Consider the following 17,175-nt stretch of genomic DNA (forward strand, 5'->3'; position numbering starts at 1 on the left):
GGGAAGACCGATCGAAAAAACCTACGAGCGTTTTACATGCGACCCAGTCGGGTGTCTATTAATTAAAATAAATTTATTTCAATCAAGTTTCGTACTCATCAATTTATCTCAATCACGCTGTAGAGAGTCTAATTGTTGTCTTAGCTGTCCCACTCTTTCGACTATCAGGGGCGAGAAAAGTGGGATGCAATGGCAAAATTCAAGGAACACTGCTCGAAACGGTCGTTTGACAGATTGCCACCGCTGCAAATAGGGATTAGGCGTTAAATATGATATCATTCTTTCCCTCAAAGTACCCAATTCGTACTTCCGTTGTAGCATAGGTAGGGACATTGCCATCTCCTCATCCCACGTGTACCGGGAAAGAATAACATTATCGAAAATAATACATTTCCCTCTTCACCAAGCGGAAACAATCCGTGTTATCTTCTCTATTTCCGATGTCATGATCCTTACTCCAAGTCTACTTGCTCCGCCAATTCACGCCGCCCTGGGGGAAACCAATGGCAACAGATTCTTTTGACTCAATTTAATTAGCCCATTATAGCGTCGTTAGATTACCAATCATTCAACGTTCCAATTCAATGCCATCTTGCAACCTTTACCTTTTGCCATCGGCACATTGTCGACCGTTGCATCTCCTTCCACGTATACGCTCTCAGTGTCTCGCCGGTAGCTCCCTCCGGAGAAGCTACCGATTCGGATCGGGATTTATCTCCCCCATCCCCAAGCGTGCGTCACCCCCCGTGTACTGCGACGACGACGACGGATCAACCGCATGTAGAGGACGAGAGCTGACGGGGAGCACTGGGATGGAGGAAAATAAAACAAACGAAGATTCCCGCATTTTCCTTAGGTGTTAATGGGACAGGGTGGAATTGAGGGTGCGAAGTCTTATCTAGCTTCGTTCAGTTCCGCCTACCAGCCTACATTGTATTTTCTGTATGCATTCCAGTCAGACATATATAGCTTTGCGTTTTTGAAGTGTACACAGATCTGTCACCGTTCCAAATGTTCTGCCGACGCTCTGCACGAAAGAAACATATTGGCCAGATCAGTTAATAATCGACTGTCACAACCCCGATAGCTTCCGTGTCACCTTTTTCCGCCTGCTGCCTACTGTTGCTGTAATCGATACAGCAGCGAACCGCCAGGTGATCGCTGTGACCGTTTGCCCTCCAGATCGAACTACTTGTTAGGCCAAGACTACAGAATGTAACGTCGATGACCGACTCCGGTCCGTTCCAGTTAAAGGTACCTTTTTGTATCGACGTTATAGTCGAATCGACATAGAGCATGGTCAGTGCTTCTGGCGGTCCATGAAACGGCTTCCCCATTCATTGGTCAATGCATTGAAGTCAACCACCTTTACCACCGGCCATCGCCCTGTCAGCTTTGCCATCATACAGTTCAGCATCTGCTGAAACTACTCTTTCAATCCGATTTCGGCCGATTCTTTATTCCTCCTACCCCCTGCTCATACTGTATCCCTTGTTCGTCATACGATCCAAGACTCCCCCATCCCCCTTAAATGCTTCATGGACGTTCCCTAACAGCTACAGAAATATACCTGTACACCTGAAACAAGACTCCGGCGACTACGGAATGCTCAACGAGCACACCGTTCAGCTCACCTCGAGTGCGAGCACGTATGATACTGCGTATGTCGACTCCAACTTTGCATCGTATCTCCTTGCATTGCGAGTGTCAAAGTTTTCTCTCCCGATGGTTGATTTTCATGCTTTTGTGACAGCTTCTACCAACGAACAACGATGACTCGCTTTGGAGAGTCCACCAAGATAGCATGCTGGCGCTTTGTCAGTTTCCCGAGTGGCAGTGCTTGAATTTGAGTGAATATGAATGATACGATCAGTCATCAGCGCCAACCATCACTACGAACGAACACGCACAGCGAGCAAAGAGAAACCGAACCAACCGCGATCACTATTCCTCATCGGTCGGTTGCCTGGTGAAGTATACTGACTGGCAACGATTATTTCTCGCTTGCTACGGTGAGGCTGAGGCACTGTAATAACGAGATAAAAATCAAGTATATTCATTGCCGTATACACCGGCGAAGAGAGAGATTCAGAGAGCCGCACGGCGCTGAATCGTCGTTCTTCACTCTCACTTATATTTTTTATTGCTCCCGCTCCCACTTGCTTCAGAAGTATTTTAGCTAATGAAGGCATATTGCTACCGCTTTGGGTTGAAAAGCACCGGTCAGCCACTACGTCCGCGCCCAACTGTTTTGCAAGCATCAAAAATTGATGCCTACGCGCAACACGATCTGACCTGCTGAAGACAAGGGCATCACTACCCTTCAGGCCCTATCAGCTGCACCATAAAGTTGCTCACAATAGGGCATCCTCCTGCTTCGACCCTTTCCGGAGACCTCTTTCCTATCGCGAGCTCGGATCCAACCCAGTAGATCACGGGTTCCCAACCCGTGTTAGTGTCAAATAAAAAAAACGTATCATTGATCCTGAAACGTATTGAAAATCCCTCCCACAGTAAATTTCTGGCTACGTCACTGTACCCAAAAAATTCGGATTCGTTCATCTGATTCATATTTTTACCTTAAAAATTTCATTGGGCCCCAGATGTTTTGACTGTTCTTAAAGGGGGTCGCCACTTCAAACATGTTGGGAACCCCTGCAGTAGACCGATGCCACGACAGCTATGCTACCAGGATGTTCTCTCTGCGGCCACGTAATCGCTGTAAGGGTCGATTTCGATCGCAGGGCACCGGTATGACCTACACATCCTCTGGACAAGATTATCCGAAGTTTTGTGCTCCCCGCATGTGGCAAGCATGCGATCACGCATTGTGCGCAAACGTGGGCACACGAACAAAACTTGTTCCGTCGTTTCCTCTAAACCTGCACAAATCGGACATTCTGGAGAACCCGCATGTCCGGAACGATGTTGTTACTGTCGGAAGCAGCCATGATCTGAAAGGAACTGAGTCAGGTGGAATGTTACATCCCAATGGCGCCTGTTAATCCAACTATCTACCCTCGGGATCAACCTATGGGTCCACCTTCCTTTGGTGGAACGGTCCCACGCGGGCGGCTATTTGACCATGGAGGCCATCCTGGCAGTCCTGCGTATGCCTTTTGTGTCTCACAATTCGTAGAACTCTATGTCCTCCCTGATAAGAAGGCCTATACCAGTGATGACGCAGAATGCATTGTGTGATACGGTACAGTACGCGCTCGCAACCCTCGGGCACATCAGCCTATAAGTACTTTCTAGCATACCATGGTAATTTTCGGTACTTAGCGCCATGCCCCACGCCGGGCCGCTATACCTTTGTATGGACGTAGCGACCCAGCCAGAAGCTTTCGCTTACTTTCATACATCGCAGAGCTATTTGACATCATCCGGGATCACACGCAAGTGTTTGACGGAGCCCTTCGTAGTGAATGGAATCGCCTACACTGATCACCGCTTGCTGCTCCTACTTTCGGTTTTTCCACGCCTTCACAACCTTGATCGAGCGGCTAATAAATAATCAACTACATTTATTCGATCGATTCACCGTAGATTTACACGCTTAATTGACGATCGAGCGTCTTTTAAACACCCTAGACCATTTATCTCTCGGCATGGGTCGCATGGTATCTTGATTTGGGTTTGAGTTGGCAACTATACAACAAACAACTGCCGAAGCTTTCTGAACATGTCTTCTGAACCTTTGGAAGATAGTATGAGAGTCGAATTGTTCGTTTCACTAATGCCGGAAGTTCTAAAGTCCAGAAGTTCCGGTCTGGACGCTAACAGTTCCAGACGCTGTAGGTTTCGAACGTCGAATACGCTTCGATTTGTACTTCTGCTCACTCGTTCTCCTATTTTTCCCTCTCACGTTGGAGGGTTGGTGAACCATGTTATGACGCATTGTGCGAAAACGCGGGCACACGAACAAAACGTGTTCCGCCGTTTCCTCTTAACCATTGCACACTGGGCATTCGGGAGAATCCGCATGCCCGAAACGGTGTAGATACTGTCAGAAGCAACCATGACCTGTAAGGACCTGTATCAGGTGGAAAGTAACCTCCCCATGGCGCCTATTAATCCAACTATCTACCCTCAGTATCAACCTATGGGTCCACCTTCCTATGGTGGAACTCTCCCACGCGTGGTGTCATTTGACCATAGAGGCCATCCTGGCAGTCCTGCGTATGCCTCTTGTGCCGCGCATTTCGAAGCACTTCATGTTCTCACTGATAAGAATGCTGATAGGCACCATACCAGTAATGCCGCAGAGAGCGTCGTGTGACACGGTACGTTACGCGCTCGCAACCCTCAGGCACATAAGCCTGTAAGTACTTTCCAGCTTCCGTCGGTAGCATTCAGTACTTAGCGCGGTGCCCCATGCCGGGCCGCCATACCTAAGTATGGACGTAGCAACACTAGCCAGAAGCTTGCGCTTGCTGGCGTACACCGCAGAGCTATTGGACATCATCCGGGCATAATCGACGTGGCTACCGAAGGTAAGCTTATCGTCGATCATCACGCCCAAGTGTTTGACGGAACGCTTTGACAGGATAGTGCACTCTCCTACACTGACCTCTGTCTGCTGCTCCGACTTCAGGTTGTTAACAACTGTCACATGTCGGGGCCCGTGGCGCAGTGGTCTACACGTTCGCTTCATAAGCGGATTGTCATGGGTTCGAACCCAGCCCCGGCACTTGCAATTTTTCGTCAGTTGCTCTTCCCCCCGAGAGCAGCTGGCACCTGACCCTCTTCGGAGCATATAGCTCTAACGGACCCGGAATTTGGATATCGGCGAACCGCAACTCATAATGGACAACCCCCAATTAGACTGGAAAAGGAACAGCAGCCAACCACCAGCATCGTCGTGCTCATCATTCTACCTTGGACAGGGTAGAAAAGTTGAAGCAGCACAAGGCACCAGTTCGACATAGTTGAATTAGAATAGAATACATGTAGGCGCTGTACAAAAAGTGTAAGTGCAGCGTCCAATTAGAATCGCTCACGTAGTGCCCAAGTGGACAAAAGAGCTGTAAATTAGGTTAAGTGATTAAGAATAAAAACAACTGTCACCTCTGTCTTGTGGTGAGCCAGCTCCAGTTTCCTGGACCGCATCCACGCCTCCACAACCTTGATCGAGTGGTTGGTAGTCAATTTTACCTCCTCGATCGTTTCACCGTAGACTTCAAGCGTAATGTCTTCGGCAAATCCGACAATCACCACTCCCACTGGGTACTCTAACCTCAACACCTCGTCGTACATGACATTCCTTAACACCGGACCCAGGATGGAACCTTGCGGGACTCCTGAGGTTATGTGAAAGCACTTCCGACCCACCTCCGTGTCGTAAACTAGTACACGATTCTGAAAGTAACTTCCGAGAATCTTGTACCGGTACTCCGGTATCCCCAGACGCAAGAGCGCATCGGCAATAGCAGACCAGCTGGCGCTATTAAACGCATTCCTTACATCCAGAGTCACTACCGCGCAAAAGCGAATTCCCCTCCTCTTAGGCTCGAGTGGTTTCTGGGCGACAAGATAGCGTCTACGGTGGACCTCCCCTTCCGGAAGCCGTACTGGTTGCTCGAACGACCATTTTCGCCCTCGGTGAACCTCAACATTCTATTGAGGATGATCTTTTCGAGCACCTTCCTCGCCGTGTCAATCAAGCATATTGGTCTATATGCCGACGGGTCTCCGGGTGGTTTCCCCGCCTTTGGCAATAGTACCAGGCTCTGCCTCTTCCAAGCTTCTGGGAAAACTCCCTCGGTCAGGCATTTCTGCATAGCAGACCTGAACATCTCGGGAGCCTTTGCAATAGCTCCGGTACTCCGTCCGGACCAGGGGCCTTACATACGCTAAGGGACTTAGCTATCCCCGCAAGCTCCTCATCGCCAGCCCCAGTCCCCGGCTGTCCTACGAAAGGAGGCCAAGGACTAGGATCATGACGCGGAAAAAGTCCTCCAATGATCCCCTCCAACATCTCTGGAGATTGCTTTGTAGGAGCCATCACACCTCTCGTCTTGGCCATAACGATCCTGTAGGAGACAACCACTTGTGGTGATCTGTCTGCATCTCCACTTTATTCCTTCCATAAGAAACATAATGTTCACGGCTCCTGGAAGAATAACTCAATCCGATTCGGTTGAATCGCGTTTTGTCGTATTTCGTACTTTAAAACACACTTTTCCGCTGCAATCCTGATTGCACCCCTGCAGAAGTAACAAGTGCTGCCGGCAGTAAAAGAAACATCATACCAGAAGCCGATGCGGAGCGCTCTTCTTGAACAGTACACGTCCTGTATCTCAATCGGTAGAAAGCAGCTCCTCCCGACCCCACTTCTTTAATCGAGAAGGTTGTAGGTAACACCGGGCGGCCGCCTTGCTGCGTTGTATTGTTGGTAGGTACGTGTGGTAAGGTGCCTTGCTGCAACACGCTCGCACAAGGATGAAGTTGTCGGGTGGGACTTGTTCCCGACCGTATCTAAGTACACAATTTACACGGATATAAAACCTTGATTGAGCAACGGGGAACGATATGGTTTGTACTCGCGAAACGAGCTTCAGCCGGTTATGTGGGTGGGTTTCCGTACAACATGAATGATTCATGTAAGACGATAATTCCGACACGAGTCATTAAAAGAAATGCTCCCACAGCTACCTAATTGTGAGAAATCCAGTTTATGCACTGAAAGGCCATCCAAGGTGGAGGATTAACGCGAATTATATTTGTCCATAATTATTCCATCGTTGAGCAGACGAGCTTAATTGAAATCTCTTCTGTTAGGTGAACGGAGTACGTCATCTTTAACCAAAAGTGCACTATATTTGAATTCATGCTTCCTTAAGATAGTGAGGTATGCTCATTCGCCTTGCCGGCATATGCTTTGCCAATTATATCGAGCTGATTTGATTGGCTGTAATCGTTTAAGCCTCTCCACCCTAATTATGCACTAATCCCCGTGCCAACAGCTTGCCGCAATCATTTGCCAACCTGCCAAATAATGCTTCGCTGAACTTGGTTACACAGTTGAACTCTAATTAACGTTATCTGATTAGCGTGAAAAATTATTGCTACGGATCCTGCCAGGAGACTTGAAGATTTGTCCCGGGTAGCTACAGTGAGAAATATTCTTGTCTTGACGATTCAGCCATGCAAGCGGCTGGGATTAAATTTGTGGCTAGGTATTCAAAGTCTTACATATTCAATCGTATTTCGAAGTTAATGAACTCAATGTTCAGACCTTTTGTTGGTTTAAATCAATTGCTTTGGTAATAATTCAATAGTTTTGAAAAAAAATCGGAAAAAAGAAATGCAATTTAATTTAAAATTATTAATTAGTCTGCATAGTAATGCACTTCGTTAGTAAAGAATGTGGAGTTTGAGAAACGTAGATAAATTTCTAAAAAAAAACATTGTTTAAAACTGATCGTTATTGGAGCCTCGTGGTCGTGCAATTAGCGTCACCAAGCGTATGACGGTACCATGCCATTTGTGAGGGCTCGATTCTAAGTGAGGAAACTTTTCGTAAGAAATGTTTCTTCCTCGTGTATACTGGAGCTCGTAATGTGTGTCGTGTCCGTTATCTAGTATTAGGTTCAGTCTGTACAGCCTCTGGCTGAAGACGGTGTCCGTATATTTTAAATTATACGATTTCTGATCCAATTTATATCCCTTGACTGTATGCAAACAGCCCTGTAAAGTACTGTAAAATTACGTTGTTGCGTTAAATCAGCTATACTTTGAAATTTCAAGCATTATAGATTATTCTTATGTACTTGTGTTTCCATTTGCAGTCATGAGTTTTTCTACCAACGCCTCTTCATATTAGTACCCTCATGCTTCATACTTATTCCAGCTTCAACGCATTGCAACCACTCGTTCCGTCAAATAAACATAATCAGCTCGAAAGGATCCACAGCTTTTTTTTTTTGCTAAAGTCTGCCTGTTGATGTTGTAAGACAGGCAGTAGGAAAAGACGCCGAGACGAGCTACATTGTAACGCAACAACAGAGTAACTTTCAAGTGCACTTCAAAAGAATTTCTCGTAAGGTGCCATTACCAGTTCCGCTGAGTACCACCGCACCGCGTATTCACTTGGCATTAAAAGAGGAGAAAGTCGTAAGGAAAAAGTATAACGTGGCAAAGTTGAGCCAACATCCTAATTGATACTGATACACCCGAGAGATAGAGAAAGAGGAAAGGACTAAGCATTGTGAAAGTAGGTACGATGTTTGGTTTTAACTTGGATCCACCTGTTGGCAGTACTTGGCTAACAGTTGGTAGCACGCTCCGCGAAGGAAATCATCCTGGGGTCTTGAACGTTTATGTCGTTTATAGCTACTTATCAGCTCGATTTTCTTAGTAGGTTTGCTTGGAGTGTTTTTTTTTACTGGGAAGGTAATGTTTGTCCCCAATCAACGTAGGAGACGGGAAAATATAGAACTGTTTTGAACCGGTAGCTCACGATCATTTCAATGTTTACGTTTCCCGGTCTAGTTGGTCTGTATACGGGACAACCTAGACTAGACCTCACTGGTGTGCTACCCTTCAGTCGACCAATTCGTGATTTGAACGACGCGTAAAGGTAAATGCTGGACGTCGGTGAACGGTTAGCCTTGTAGACAGTGTTGGTAAACTCACACTCAAAGCTCACTCATGAACCGCTCCTGCGTGAGCAAACTCGTGCGCGATTCTGAATCATTTTCTCACGCGCGAGATTTTCATGCAAAATCTCGCTCTCACGAGTCAAGCGCCTAAATCTCATTTGCTTGTAAAACGAATCCAAATCAATTTGTAACGAATGCTCCAGGTACGTGACCACAGCAGCTTATGCGCCACTCACCGAAGGTGAGACTGCTGAGGCTGTTAATGGCCCGGCAGAGGCTCTTTTCTAGGGCAGGTTGAATTTATCCCTCAAACACGCAACTACACCTAGCAAACCACAAAGCAGACTCAAAGAATACCAATCTAAACTAATCCAATTCAAAAAAAATCTATATAAGTGCCAAAAGGCCAATTCAAAATTATCAACAGAAGGCTCAATGAGACATTTTCATTAAGTATTTCCTGTAAATCAAATCGTATATCCGTCAACCTTCACTGTGGTGTCGGCCTATTGGTTTTCAAGTCCTGTTTATTGAAATTCAAATTCATTACAGAGGCCTATTTATCTGAAGGTGACGTCACCAATTGGTTTTTCAACTCTTACTCCTAATCTTGTATCTTAATTGCTAATAAAAAAAGAAAACTATATACAAATATACAAAAAGATCTGACCTGGTACAGGTTCCCAACCTGCTCGTTGACCGGTGATCGTGTCCTGCTCCGTCGGAATTCCGGAATCCTTGAAAAACTCCCACGCAGATTACTCCTACTCGCGTGGTCTAGGCTTCATGCGCATGCGAATTGTCGAGCCGCACATACGCTTCACTTGCAGGTGGCGTATTGACGTTGAGCTACCGACGACCACACGCAAACGGCGATACTGGAAATAATCGCCCACTCCGTCGGCGATGTTTGCGGATTCAGCCACTCGTCGACAGATGGCGGGCACGGAGCTTTAGGAATTCGTGCGTTATGCGTCGTGCGATGAATTGACAACCGCCGAGCGACGAAACGGAGGAGCTTCTATGATGCGGGTCGTGTTGCGTAGCTTGGCGATGCAAGGAAGCTTTATGGCACGGTGTGCAAGGAGGCACTAGGGTGGGTCGACCAGATGGGAGAAATTCAACACGTGCTGATCGAATTCCGTCGAGTTGAAAATTCACCCCACACAAACACCCGCGATGACCAGCGGGATTCACCTGGTCAAGCGATTCAATGAAATACTAAATTTGTCACAAATTATCGCACAAAGTATCTTCTTACCTTCTAATCACAGGGATGTCTATTCTCACCTGTCAAGGTGATTTTTTCTTAAAACCCAAATTTTTCTTCTAGGGTCTAATTTCTGGAAAAACTATTAATTTTATGTTATAATCGTGGCACTTTAGAATAACAAAGTTTATCACCTGCACTATTTGCAACAAATTAAACGGTATTATACTTGGAATAATTGTTTGTTCAACTTAATAGGTCACTTTTTTAATATAACTTTTTGGTTCTAATTTGAAACACCGAGCTATAAAAGTTGACGAATCGCACGAGAATAATAGCCCCCTAACAGGAAAATCGCTTTTATCAACTCTACAAAATTTCGTATCTATTTTGATACGAACGCAATTTAAGGCCACCCCATCTCATTCTGCCTTCCGCTAAACAGATAAAGCGATCTCATTTTGGCCAATTCTTTGATGATGGAGAAAGATCGCAGCAAAGCGGATTGAAAATACTACCAGCGGATTACATTTAAAAAGGCACTTGATCTGCATTGCGATCTAATAAATGAGATCCGTGGAGGTGCTCACGAGTATTTTCGGAGACATTTGAAATTAAACTTTATCGAAAAAGCATCAGATGTCCCAACTCATTCTGCGAGATGGCGTGTCGGTCACTGAAAGGGTCTTATGTACCAGCTTTTTATACACTGTTAATTTTAATTAACGGTGATAGATTTTGGAGCTTATTATTGGTCGTTACAAATTTAAACGACAATCTTTGTTGTTGTATGCAAGGTTTGATCTTGTTCTGTCATACAATCCTAAAAACTTCGTTATAAATAATAAGACTACCAAGAAATTAAGGAATGAGTAAAATCACGAGTCAACTCATGCATGATTTTTTCGGCGGTGAGTTTGGCGGGTCAAGAATCGCGGGTGAATCAACTCAACCATGAGATTTGAGAATTTGAGTTTTTACCAACACTGCTTGTAGATGCGCGTATTTCCTCACCACGTTCGCAATAGCTACTGTGAACTGCGAAAGCTTCAAGCCTTTTACATTTTGCGAACTTTTTTTTGGAAACTTTGAGTGGAGCCTGTTGCTGAAATGAAAAGACTTGCACGCTGTGAATCTGTCTCGATCCGGGTACCTCCGACAGTCCACGCCTCCAACCCCTAGCCGATTCACTACCCGAGTAGAGGAAAAGAGCTCAATAATAGCATATATTGATATGAAGATAAAAAAGTGATATGGGTTTGATTGACATAAGAGATAAAAGATCTAAAAATAAAATCAAAAATTTACTCCTGGAACAGCATCATCAAATCATATTTAGATTTTGTAAGATCTAACCAATAGCAGCGAGCTATTCGTATGATCTTGAAATATCAAATTTTGATATTGTTCAGATGTTCCAGGAACATTTTTCAAATATTATTTTCATATCTTTTATCTCTTATATCAATCAAACCAATATCATGTTTTGATCGTCAGTATTTTACCTCTACCCGGGTAGAGCTCTTTCGGCCAGCGTATACGACGATCTTTCATCCAGAAATGCGATAGTGTTCACCGAATACTTGTTGCAGTGCAAATTGATGGGCATAATTCGGAAAATCATGAATGGCTTTGACTGCGTGGTGTGAACGTTGCAGCTCAACCCTGTGCTTGGTCCGACGAAAAGGAGCAACGAGTTGTTGCTTTCCTTCAACTTTCGACGTTGCAACGGAAGCTTAGCTTAGCACTTGCGCAACGCTTCCTTCCCACCACTCTCCAAGCTAGACCCACCGAAAGTTCTTGCAGTTACGTATCCAGTGATCCACTCTGCCGCAAATTCGAAGCTCCTCCTCCGCTATCATAGAAAGCTCTTCCTGCGATACCGTACCTGTTCCAGCGCGGTGCCAGTCGGCAGCTTCTCTGACAGCTCATGGATCAGCTGGGGTGATCAAGTGCATAGTTAGCGTGGTTGCTGCTCAAAAATCACGAGCTGATGACCTACCACTCCAAAGCTAATATAACTCGCCAGCCGATCCACTTTTAGTGGCGCTGCGTTGCGAACCTGCTTCAACAGCATGATGTGAAGTCACTCTGGTCTGCCGCACAGCATGCACAGTGTCTTCCTGACTTTTGGGACGGTGTTCGATAGAAATCTTCAGTAGCCGTGCCAAATTCTCCACGTCGGATAAACCGCATGCCTTCGTTGAAGTCTCGTTGAAGTGCTGATGAGCATCGGCCATTCTTATAACGTACCAGTAAACTTAAACAATTTTCTGGACAAAAAAGGCCGCACGGAAATCTGAGCCTTCGTTGGTTCTCGTTGCCGATTGATCTATCATTGCCGTTTTTATTTTTCCAACGAGATTTATCTTGCTTCTACGCTTTTTCGGATCTCTCTGAACTTTCTTCCTTCTCTGTGGAGTTCTCCTCTTCGTCGCAGAGAATCTTTTCTTCTTCGTCAGCCTTTCCAGTGGACTCGTCTTCTTTCTTCTTCTTCTTCTTCTTCTTCTTCTTCTTCTTCTTCTTCTTCAGAATTCGCGCTATCCCATTTTTTAATGCACGAGGAATTCGGACAAGAAACGAGAGTAGCATTAGCATTAAGCGAGTCGCACAAATTCGTAGGTGGTACAGTCCTAGACCACTGTTATGAGGGTTGCCTCCTTCCCGTCTGAACCAAAGCACAAAGATTTGGGACTAATCTCTGACTCTTAGACAAGACTGACGCAATCCTCCAATGGTCGAGCACTGTCCTGACCACGTCCTTGCGACTGCTGAGGAATGGGAAAGGATGGTTAGTTTTGGACACCTATGAAAAATGTAGACAACTCTACGATCTCTCAGGCCTAGGTGTCACGGGAATTTGGGTGTTGTTAGTGGAAGGGTAAACTCCAAAGGATACGCTTGGGTAACGTTCAGGCACACCATTGTTAGACTGCTTCGAATCAGTTGTCTACCCAATTCATCCTGGTTTCCTCGTCATCTTGTTGGAATTTGGTTGAATTACTAGATTTTTTGGTTGATAATCTGAAATATAAAATAATATTAACATCGTACGTCAAATAAGATACATATTAGTGATACGCTCGCCACGGTAACATTTTTTTTAAATTTTATTTATATCGTACGATACATTTACCTGAATCCTGCTGAAATAAAATGTTAAGTAGCAGTACATTGAAACACAAATACTACAAAACACAAGGAAAAGAGCGTCAAACTTTGATCTTGGAATATTAAAAAATACGGTAAATATCAAGATCAAAATTTGATTTGGTAAATCTTACACCGCAACGCACCATTCTAAGGTGATCTACCCACGTTACGGGGTATTCGGACAAGAAACGAGAGTACACTACAAATTCTATCCCATTCAATAACTTCCACCACTTTCTTTACTTTCTTGATTAAAGGTTTACCTTCTCGGGTTTGGAAACCCCTGGTCGTTGCCCCCGATCAGAAAAGTCTCCGCCTCCGGTATTCTCGATGAACACACTTTGGTCCAAGCTTCCAAGGCTCTTTTGGATTTGGAATTGAATGCTTGTGATAGGCTCACTCCGATCGTTGATGTTCCCTGCCGTTGCATTGCTTTTCCAGGCTTTTCATTCCTCGACTTTAAGTAATCGATTTCTATCTCCGGTTTCGCATGCTCCGATTCCATCAACTTCTTTGATCAGTTTTTCGAGCTGTCCACTATGTCGCCTCCGACAGCTTCTTCCAGCTCCTTTTCTTCAACGACCGCTTGCGTATTCCGCTTCAGCTTCAACTGCTTGATCTTCTCTTTCATTCACATTCGCATTACCTTGAAGGTTGAAGCTCCATGCATTAGCTGCCGTGTACTACGCTGGATAACCAGCTAACTACCACGGCAACGGAGATGAACCAACACCCACGCTGAGGGAAGTTAAGGATGCCATTCACCAGCTCAAAACCAACAAAGCAGCTGGTAAGGATGGTATCGCAGCTGAACTCATCAAAATGGGCCCAGAAAAGTTGGCCACCGCTCTGCATCGGCTCATCTGGGAAACCGAACAGCTACCGGAGGAGTGGAAGGAAGGAGTAATCTGCCTCATTCACAAGAAAGACGACCATTTGGAATGTGAGAATTTCAGCCATCACTTTTTTGAATGTTGCCTACAAAGTGCTATCCCAGCTAATCGTCCGTCGTCTGTCACCTAAAACGAATGAGTTCGTAGGCAGTTAGCAAGCCGGCTTCATCGACGGCCGGTCGACTACGGACCAGATCTTCACCCTACGGCAAATCCTCCAGAAATGCCGTGAATACCAGGTCCCAACGCATCACCGGTTCATCGACTTCAAAGAGGCATACGACAGTATCGACCGCGCAGAGCAATGGAGAATCATGGACGAAAACGGCTTTCCCGGAAAGCTGACTACTTAGACTGATTAAAGCAACGATGGACGGTGTGCAAAACTGCGTAAGGGGTTCGGGTGAACTATCCAGTTCATTCGAATCTCGCCGGGGACTGATACAAGGTGATGGACTCTCATGACTACTCTTCAACATCGCTTTGGAAGATGTTATGCGACGAGCCGGGTTCAACAGCAGGAGAACGATTTTTACAAAATCCGGTCAATTTGTGTGCTTTGCGGACGACATGGGCATTATCGCTAGAACATTTGAAACGCTGACAGAGCTGTACAACCGCCTGAAACGCGAAGCAACAAAGGTTCGACTGGTGATGAATGCCTTAAAAACAAAGTACATGCTGGTAAGCGGAACTGAACACGACCGGATCCGTCTGCGCAGTAATGTTACGATAGACGGAGATATTTTCGAGGTGGTGGAGAAATTCGTCTCCCTCGGATCCTTACTGACGGCTGACAACAACGTGAGTCGTGTCATTCGGAGGCGCCTCATCAGCGGAAGTCGGACCTACTACGGGCTCCAGAAGAAGCTGCGATCTGAAAAGATTCACCCACGCACCAAATGCACCATGTAAAAACGCTAATAAGACCGGTGCTCCTCTAGGGACACGAGACATGGACCACGCTCGAGGAGGCCCTGCAAGCACTCGGAGTTTTCGAGCAACGCGTGCTAAGGACGATCTTCGGCGATGTGTGGCGGAGAAGGATGAACCACGAGCTCGCTGCACTTTACGGCGAACTCAGCATCCAGAAAGTGGCCAAAGCCGGAAGGATACAAGACGCAAGAAAGCCGGACAACAACCCTGCAAAGCGCAGAGAGCATGATGAGCGGACCAGGACCAGGATCTGGTGAGCATTGGGCGCGACCAAGGATGGAGACCGGCAGCCACAAACCGAGTATTGTGGCGTACTACTGTTGATTATGTCTCGTCTCAAATGTGATGTTGAACAAATAAATGTATGGAAGTACTACGCTGGCTTAGAATACGCTCAGCCTTCCAGTCTGGGTCATAATTCACGACTAGGGTTAATGGGTGATCATTATTTTCCATTTGCGCTTTTTTAAATTTAAGATTCATTGTTCGCTTCTTTTGTGCCATTTGCTTGCACATTTTGAAAAGTTCCTATTGTATCTTCTCCTCTTGACGCTACCGGTGCATAATCTTCTACTTCTCCATTTGCTTCTCCTTCGCTTTTTTCGCTTGGAACTCTTTCAGACCTTCTTGTAGCGTTGCAGATGTAGGTGTTCTTCCTTCCGCTTTCAATGTACTTCTGACAGCCTCAAGAACGTTCTTTACATCTGTTGTGATCCAACACAATTAAAGTTCTTGCAGTCAGTTGTCACAAAACACCATTTGTTACTTCTTGTCATCAGGATGGTCGCAAGCCATGCAGCTAAACTAGTCTCATCAGAACTTAGCATTTTTGGAATTAATCGGTATGTACTTCGTTGTAGACCCCGTTACATGGGGGTGTTTGGCCTTGCAGTCTTCGGTGCGCATTCAAATACACTAACGTTTCTCTTCTAGAATATTCTATGCTATATTATTACTTCATTATTACTATTATTATTCAAAATGATCTACGCTATTCAAATATGTAACAGTCATGGTCAATAAGTGGAGTTATATATATATATTTTTTTCTTCTCATTGCAGGTAAATTCTTAATCTCTCCTATTGCCAATGGAAAGGTACAGTAATGTGCTGCAGTAACCTGCAGGTTAGTCAGTTTGTTTGCTGATACGCGATCTCTCTTACTAAAATTTTGCCATATCTCTTGTATCAATTGTATGACTTGGACTGACTAGCTTGGTGTTTAACTGCTACCTATTTTTATTCGTATGAAGATCCTGGGTTTATTTTTCACCAGTACGTTTCTCCTACATTATTTTTTTTGCTTTTGATTCAGTGGATATACAGTCTGCAGTGGGTAAGCAGTTGCATTGACAGTCCTTTTCCTTCGCATTTTGATTATCTTTTTGACGTGACAGGAATCCTTCTGCTCTAAATTAGAACATCAACACTTGCACACTGCAAATGCCTCTAGTGAAATCGATATTTGTGTAAGCATAATTGAACCTCGGGCATAATTTTGCAGCTTAATAAATCAACCTTCAACCATCGGAATAATACTTTTGATACATTCCATAAATAAATGTATTATCATTCATTCTATGGAAAAATATATTTATACATCATAACTACGACAACAGCCATTTATTGATTTCCTTAATTCTGTTGCGACAGTTGTTTCCAGGAAAGCTTTCTGCTGGTGTAACATCCTTCCTGTCGTAGGTGCAAAAGGGCCACCTTGAGTATCATATCAAACAGATATCCAAGGTGTTGCTGCTACCCACTGGAATAACGACGACGACGACGACAACGATGACGGATATAATTATCGCCCTACGAACGACTTAAGCACAAGTGGCAGAAAAATAGGTAACTCGAGCGGAAAAAAGGGAAGAAATTCCGTTCGTTGCCCTTGCAACTGAGTGAAATTCTCCTGTTGGCAACCGTTTGCTACCGAAAATTGATGATCATCTGAATGCACGGGTCGATGATGATAAAATGCTTATTAAAAACGAAATAGGAATCACTTTGCATGAATTATCGATAAATTACAACCAGCTTCGTTTTGTTTCTACGGTTGAGCTTTAACACATGCGGTGTGTGGTAGGTACGAAAGATCGTCCAAGAGAAAAATGATAATTGTTGCTATCCGATACATGGGGCTAAATGCAGCTTGTCCGCCACAACGTCGAGCTCTCCAGCGTACCACCGTAGGACGAGCAAGTGAAAATCATCGCAAAATGCAACCGTGTACGCCTTGCATCTCCATTCAACATTTCTGGAGAAACATGAAGACATACACGAATGCGCTGCGCGCCAAAGATGATAGCCTTCCATTTGCATTTTATTAAAGGAACAATCTTCACACTTTGAAATTGTTCGCAGACGATAATTGTCC

General features: G+C 45.1%; 1 protein-coding gene and 1 long non-coding RNA gene across 9 annotated transcripts in view; one reads left to right on the forward strand and one right to left on the reverse strand.

The window, feature by feature from the left end:
* LOC109419224 (forkhead box protein O) overlaps positions 1 to 17,175 on the forward strand; it is a 223,204-nt gene that overhangs the window by 64,215 nt on the left and 141,814 nt on the right. Inside the window, exon 2 of one of the 7 annotated variants that reach the window (XM_062846022.1) lies at positions 15,861 to 15,895. The exons of the other annotated variants lie outside the window; for them this stretch is intronic. Within the exon in view, the coding sequence (XP_062702006.1) occupies positions 15,861 to 15,895 (35 nt within the window). The remainder of the gene's footprint in view (positions 1 to 15,860; positions 15,896 to 17,175) is intronic. 7 annotated transcript variants of the gene reach the window in all.
* LOC134285387 (uncharacterized) lies at positions 529 to 15,825 on the reverse strand. Of its 2 annotated transcripts, XR_009996335.1 has the most exons (3): positions 10,011 to 15,816; positions 9,868 to 9,958; positions 529 to 9,803 (listed from the first exon to the last, which is right to left on the reverse strand). It is a non-coding gene; the product is annotated as an uncharacterized LOC134285387 (long non-coding RNA). The 2 variants fall into 2 exon arrangements; XR_009996334.1 differs by having other exon boundaries at positions 529 to 9,958; positions 10,011 to 15,825.

Source organism: Aedes albopictus, chromosome 1, assembly GCF_035046485.1.
Source record: "Aedes albopictus strain Foshan chromosome 1, AalbF5, whole genome shotgun sequence".
Lineage (NCBI taxonomy): Eukaryota > Metazoa > Arthropoda > Insecta > Diptera > Culicidae > Aedes > Aedes albopictus.